The sequence below is a fragment of the Eucalyptus grandis genome, chromosome 10, assembly GCF_016545825.1.
Source record: "Eucalyptus grandis isolate ANBG69807.140 chromosome 10, ASM1654582v1, whole genome shotgun sequence".
NCBI lineage: Eukaryota > Viridiplantae > Streptophyta > Magnoliopsida > Myrtales > Myrtaceae > Eucalyptus > Eucalyptus grandis.
The window spans coordinates 16,553,470-16,560,360 of NC_052621.1; the positions used below are offsets into that span (position 1 = coordinate 16,553,470).

Consider the following 6,891-nt stretch of genomic DNA (forward strand, 5'->3'; position numbering starts at 1 on the left):
ACAGTGCCGGACATACAGAGTAAATATGCTAAATCCTTTGACAAAAAAGAAAATGTGAGGATATATGAGCATATTCTTGTTGAAATATTTTTATTTTCAATCAGTTGTCAATAACAAATTTTTCTTACTTGGGCTTTTGTTAACAAAATCGTTCTACAAATTTATCTGCATGCTTTCAAAATCACAGTGCTTTGAAGCTGGGAGAGTTAGGTGCGTTTGTTTGTGTTTGTTTAAAAATCGTTAGCCTGCGAAAATAGAAAAAAAGTGTTTTCGTCATTCAGGAACAATTTTGAACAAAAAAACGCGTTTGGTAAATTTGTTCCGGAATAAAAAATAAACAAAAACACGTTTGGTAAATTTGTATAATTTTTTATTTCTTTTATTTTTTAATATTTTTATTCTATTTTTTTCTTATTTTTCCTTTTTTCTTTTTTTTTTTTTCTTCTTTTGGCCGGTGGCCTCGCCCAGCCACGGCGAGGCTCGCCGTGGCCGGGCGAGGCTCGGCTCGCCGGGATCTGGCGAGATCGAGCTCGCCCCCCGGCGCGAGGTCGGCCTCGCGAGCCACCGCCAGTCGACGTCGCCCGCGGTGGCCCTGCGAGGCCGAGCCTCGCCGGTTGGGCGAGCTCGGCCTCGCCGGATCTGGCGAGATCGAGCTCGCCCGAGCCCGGTGCGAGGCCGACCCTCGCCGGGGGCGCCCGAGCCTCGCCATGGCCGGGCGAGGCCGCCGACCCTTGCGTCGGGGCCGCGAGCCTCGCCGTGGCCGGGCGAGGCCGTAATTTGTGCTGCAAAATTTGCAACTTACCTGCATGCTTCAAAATAAGAAGAAAAAGAAGAAGAAATACAAAAGTGTTTCTAAGATTTGTTTGAAATTCACAAAATTTGAAGCTGGGAGTTAGCTTAAAAACAAAAAAAAAAAAACATAAACAAACAGACCTTTAGCTTCCTGATGAGTGGTAGGTTGGGTGGGACTCCAGAACGAATTTGACAGAAAAAAATTGTTTGATGAGTTTGGGGTAAATAAGTTTGCCATGGAAGAGTTCACCACCAAGACATAGATGAATATTTTACCTATCAAGGATAAAAAAACTTAAAGGTTCAAACCAACAAATTAGAGAAAGAACCAAAAGAATTTAAGGTTCACTAGATCAAAAAACGAAGGAAACACTCACTTGTGAAAAGTTCTCATATATTATGAATTGAAAAATCTATGTGCTTAAAAGTAAGAATGCACCTCTTATTTATGAAGGGACTTGGACGCTAGATTAGATAAAATTAAGCTAGGAAAACGTTAAACTAGGAAAAACTTAATATATGGAAAACGTTAAACTAGGAAACACAATCAAATTAGGAAAAAAAAAGTGACCTTAGAAATCTCATCAAATTAGGATACCAACTTAAATTAAGAAACAACCCTTTAGCCTTTTGATTCGGGTTTTTTTTTTATTTTAAATATCTATCCTATTCTAACTTTTAATTCACTTTTAGACTTTGCCTCTTTTTAGATTATAGGAGTCAAACCCCATAATTGAAACTAAACATCCTCACCCTCGAACTCTTATAAGGTAGGGAATCAAACTCTTCATTTCCCCATTTCCATGTGAAAACGGTTGCCTTTGATTCTGTTGAATGAACCTTTATTCTCCAATTTATAGAAACTACATTTTGGCCATTGGGGGTGACCCCCATTGTTGGATCTTGAATGGTGTTGCAGCTGTGAGTAGATTGCCAAACACTTTAAATAGCTACATCCTTTTCACAGCTATAGTGTTTTCAGAAATATGTATCAAATGGGCTCTTAAGGTGAGTATGAAAATTTTTTTATTTCTCTATTTCTTTATTTTTCTATTCTAAAAATAGATTTGGAGTAGAAATCGAAGTTTAAATTTTTTAACTTTTCTATTTTTGGAATAAAAGTGAGAAATTAAAACTTTTTTTTATTGTTTATACTCGTCACTGCTCGCCACCAATCTGCCACTCGCCGAACGCTGGCTGGTCGGCGACGGACCCCGGATGCCGGATGTTGAACGCCCATCACTAGTAGCTAGATGCCGGCTGCTACCCTATAGAAATAAAATTTTTATTTTATTATCAAACGAATTTTTATTCTAGAAATTGAATTTTGAATTGTTATCAAATGCATTTATTTGCTTATAAACTCATTTAGGGAATAAAAATTGAGAAATCGATTTCTGATCAAAATTGAATTTCAGTTTCAGAAATTTTGTCATGCACGCACTTAATAACTGCTATTTTACGTTTTAATGCATTTTTTTGTGTGTATTACTTGTGCTTAATACTTTCAAAATCAAAGTAACTCTTATTAAACCTTTTTTTTTTTTCGGCAATAAGTTTTTAAAAAAAAAAAAAAAGGACATGTTAATAAGACCCACAGAAGAAGAATCAAAAGCATTATACCTTTTTCTCGTTTCTCGTTATCGGGGCGCGGGAGTTGTTCCCAACTAAATGGATGGATTTCCTTCCAATGTCATCGGCGGATGTTTCCCTGTTGTCCTGAGCGGAAGTTTCTATGCATTTTCCATCAGACCAAAGTCCCTCCCACTTTTTCCAAGGAAGATCTCTGTCGACCTACCGCGTAGCACCATCCTCGTTTCCATCCCATCCACATTCAGATGGCTCGTCGCGAATGCCTTCTCTTGCTCGTACTTTCAGCGACGCTCTTCAGTTTCGGTGCCTCTTGCTCCAATGGAGAATGCAGGGTTCGTATGTCTCTGTCAAATTGTACTTCGGTTTTCAGCATGAATCTTGGGAGAATTTCCGATTTTGTTGCTTGTGTGGTTTTTCGTGAATGAAGCTTCTTGATGAGTGCTCGAGCGATAGCGACTGCGTGGCCGGTCTCTATTGTTTCTCTTGCCCTCAAGGCTTTTCAGGTTCCAGATGTGTAAGATCAACCATTACTGACCAGTTCAAGCTCTTGGTAGTCATCTCTCCCTCTCTTTCTGTAACTTTTTTCTTTGCCTTTAAAACGAATTCTCTTTTTCTTTTTTGATTGTTGCAATCGACCTTCTCAGTGATATCGGAGAACTTCAGACTCTTTGGAGGGGACTTGCTTAAACGTTGAACAACTGAGAAATAAGGTTTTCCATCCAATTCTGCATTTTTTCTAAGTGAGCTAAATAAAAGTTGGACTAGAGCAGCTGAAGTATTGACGAACATGGAGTTAGGTTACCCAAATATATAAGAAGAATAAGGAAGCAACTTCTCTGTTCATATTACATGATCAACCTAAATTCAACTGCCCATGAGCATTCATTTCATGTGTGAAGAAGAATCTGAAGTTTGACTTTTACAGAGAAATTTACATAGCCCATGCCACTGAGAAATTTGCAGTTCATTTTCCCAATTAAAGCCTCAATCATCTATAATATGCCAATTCGTTGCTGTTTTTAATGTATTCTGGTGTTGTTGGGAAATGTATAGATGTCACAATTCGACATCAGGGCTACGTAAGATTGTTAAGAACTTGACTGGGTAAAGAATGATGGCACTTTAATCATGCAAGATACTGTACACATTTTCTGAAAGCTTGAATTACAGGCCAGAAAACTTTCTGGCATGAGCATTTTGTTTTCCTTTTTTCTTTTTTTTCTTTTTTTGAGTTTCGGCAGGTGTATTGGAAAGGTTGACTGGTATATCATCGTGATCCACTATTTGATCTGCTTCGTCTAACATTTTTTATTAGAACAATTCTCTTCCTTTCAACAAATATGCATTTTTGACGACCCACAATGCGTATGCTATTGATGGAGAGCCACCGCACACGCCTGTACCAAGAGTAACGGTTACAAATCAAGAGGATACTGTCACTCAACAGCTAAACGTATGATTTTTCTCATTTTCATTTTCAGGATGTTTTAGGAACATGATCTCAATTTAATGTCGCCATTGGTGTTTTTCCATTTCCAGAATGGAGTTCGAGGGCTGATGCTAGATACATATGATTTTGAAGGAGATGTATGGTTGTGCCATTCTTTTAAAGGTCAATGTTATGACTTCACTGCTTTTGTAGGTATTCTGTCCTTAAAGTGATAGTTTTTTTGTCCACCCCGTGCTTTATGATTTTCCTTTTCTCATTCAAAATTTCTCTTTCCTTCCTTCACATATCTTCTTGGTGCACCTCAAATGCTGAGGATCCTGGTTTGCCATGTAGGAACCGGCTATAGACACTCTCAAGGAAATAGAAGCTTTTCTATCTGCTAACCCGGCGGAGATAGTCACTTTGATACTCGAGGACTACGTTCAGGCACCGAACGGGCAAGATTGGCCACTAGTTAGTGACATGGTGGCCAATAACCAGCGGCTGCTCGTGTTTACCTCCATCCTGTCAAAGGAACAGAGTGAAGGGATTGCTTATCAGTGGAATTACATGGTTGAAAATCAATGTATGTGCATAGTCAAGTTTACTTAGAGAGAATCTTTTTGGCTATTTGGCCTAGAATTTTTCAAAAACATGATTTGTTGTTGACAGGTTGTGTCCATGCATGTAAATGGCGCATTAATTAATTAGTAATTTGCAGATGGCGATGGTGGAATGAAAGCAGGAAGCTGCCCAAACAGAGCTGAATCGGCTTCTCTTGATGACAGGAGCAAGTCCTTGGTTTTGGTGAATTACTTCCGGTCTCCGCCCATCAAGCTACTCAGTTGCGGGGACCATTCGGGCAACCTCATTAACATGCTTCATACTTGTTATGGTGCGGCCGGCAACAGATGGGCTAATTTCGTTGCCATTGATTATTATAAGGTACAAGTCCTTTGATCTTCTCAACACTTCTCTCTGTCTATACGACATTCTGAAATTCAAGAAAGTATCAGGGATATCTTGTTTTCCTTGTATGTCCTAGTTGAAAAACTCACAGATAGAATGCACCTTGGGCTCATGCTCTTGTTTGGGGTAGATACTCAGACACGCCTAGAAGTTGGTTATAGTAATACTAATTTTGTCTGACCAAATTGCTCGATAGATTGAAACCTGCATTATTTGGAATTAAAAAGTTTTGGAAAAGCATTGACACAGGGAGCTCTTTGCTTTTATGCAGAGGAGCGACGGAGGAGGATCATTTCAAGCAGTAGACACCCTAAACGGGAAGCTGCTATGTGGATGTGATGATGTGCACGCGTGCGTGGTAAGTGAAACTTGAGGTGCTGATTTATTTCTCTGAAGCGAGAAGAATGTTCTCTTCTCGATGTTGGCATTATTGTGGATGCGTCATCCTTGTCAAGAGGTCAAGTCAGCTTGAATGGATGTCCCAACCATTTCGGTTGCTTTGATGGTATGGGGAACCAAGCCCGTGACATAGCCTTATCTATATGGACATGCTTTTCTCTCCATTATGAATTTGAATCCATGAAGTTCATTACTGGTTCGGAGAACATTCACAGACAATTGCATATTTCTTTTCTGCAAAATTTGCTGACGTAATTGATATATTCACTTTGCAGCCGGGTTCAACTTCTGGGGTGTGCTCTCCATAGAAAACAAGAGTCTTCTGAATAGAACAGAAGGAACCACAACAGCTGCTGTAACTAGGAATAGGAAATTGCTCACTGCAATACATGCCCAGCCTCCAGCAAATATGGGAATCAAATCAATAGTTGCTGCATTTTCTTTTTTGTTTTACGTAAAGATACAGTGACTTGGCCAGAATAGCGGATACTTAACACGCAATCGATGTTCTTCAATTTCTAGACACTCCATCTTGGACTTTTTTGTTGGCCAACCGTGCCTATTGCAACGCCTCTCTTACAGAAGCGAAATTGATAGACTGCGTCCAACTAAAAGAATGAATGGGAAGCAGGCCTGGTCTATTTTTCTCTAGATATCTTTACTTCCCCTACTTGCAATGGGACCTAATCTACATTGAAAGTCCATCGGTAAGCCGTTTACTATTGCTTGTGATTTGTATCCACCTGTCAAATAAAAATTGATTAGCTAGCCAGGAAAGGTGGGTAAGAGGCCAATGCCCAAAAACAACGAAGAGGCCGATTTGAGAACAACCCATCCCGCCTTGTGGGGGTTGGGACCAGCCTACTATCCCGATGAACCTGGTTCTGCTTCACTAAAAAATTTTCTTGCTCACGCGTTCTGATTTCTCCTTTCATTCCATCCACCCAAGTTTGTCTATGAAGAGCAGGCCCTCTTCTTCATTGGATCTATTAAATCATGTTGTGGGTGAAATGTCCCTTTACTTGCGTAAGCATCAAAATGTCCGTAATGGAATTTGATGCTTCTCCATCACTTCCTAAAAGCTACTAGAATCTGTTGGACCTTGGAGGATGTTGTAGCCGTGAACAGATTGGCGAGCACCTTTAGTAGCTACAACATCCTTTTTAAAACTATAGTTTTGCCGGAAAGTTGTATCAAAAAGGCTCCTAATAACAAATACCCTGCAGTTTTTTATGTAATTTTATTTGGCCTAATACCTTGGAAAAAAAAAATCTCTTAACTTTAGGTCTAGTTCCAATTATATCCTTAACTTTTTGTTGTTCTATAAAATATCCCCAAAAATAGGTCTAATCCCAATTTTACCTTGAACTTTCTTTTTGTCTCATAAGAAACCATAAACTTTTACTTGAGTCCTAAAGTTAATCTTCCATCTAAAATCGCCTTTAGTGATGTGGTATTTTCACATTGTTGCTCTATTTTTTTCCCCAAATTTCATATCCAAAAAATCGTCTTTTAGATATAAATTACCATGTAAACGAAAACGTCTATTTGATCTAAAATTTGGTAGAATCTAGAGCAATTAAGGTTGACTTTCTTCAATTACTCGTACATTTAAGAGAGTCTTTTTTCCATCTCGCTTAGGAATCTTCTATTTTGTATTTACTCTTCCATCTCTCATGCTCATGAGCCTTCCATCTCCTACGGTTGGA

The 6,891-nt window shown here is 39.2% G+C and overlaps 1 protein-coding gene across 1 annotated transcript; it reads left to right on the top strand.

The window, feature by feature from the left end:
* Positions 1–2,449: 2,449 nt before the first annotated feature.
* On the top strand, positions 2,450–5,835 carry LOC104422038 (PI-PLC X domain-containing protein At5g67130). Its single transcript, XM_010034252.3, has 8 exons — positions 2,450–2,717; positions 2,813–2,935; positions 3,701–3,838; positions 3,925–4,023; positions 4,169–4,400; positions 4,536–4,759; positions 5,055–5,141; positions 5,458–5,835. Exons 1-8 carry the CDS (start codon positions 2,631–2,633, stop codon positions 5,488–5,490), a joined length of 1,023 nt encoding a protein of 340 aa, XP_010032554.2. The 5' UTR covers positions 2,450–2,630; the 3' UTR covers positions 5,491–5,835.
* Positions 5,836–6,891: the final 1,056 nt, after the last annotated feature.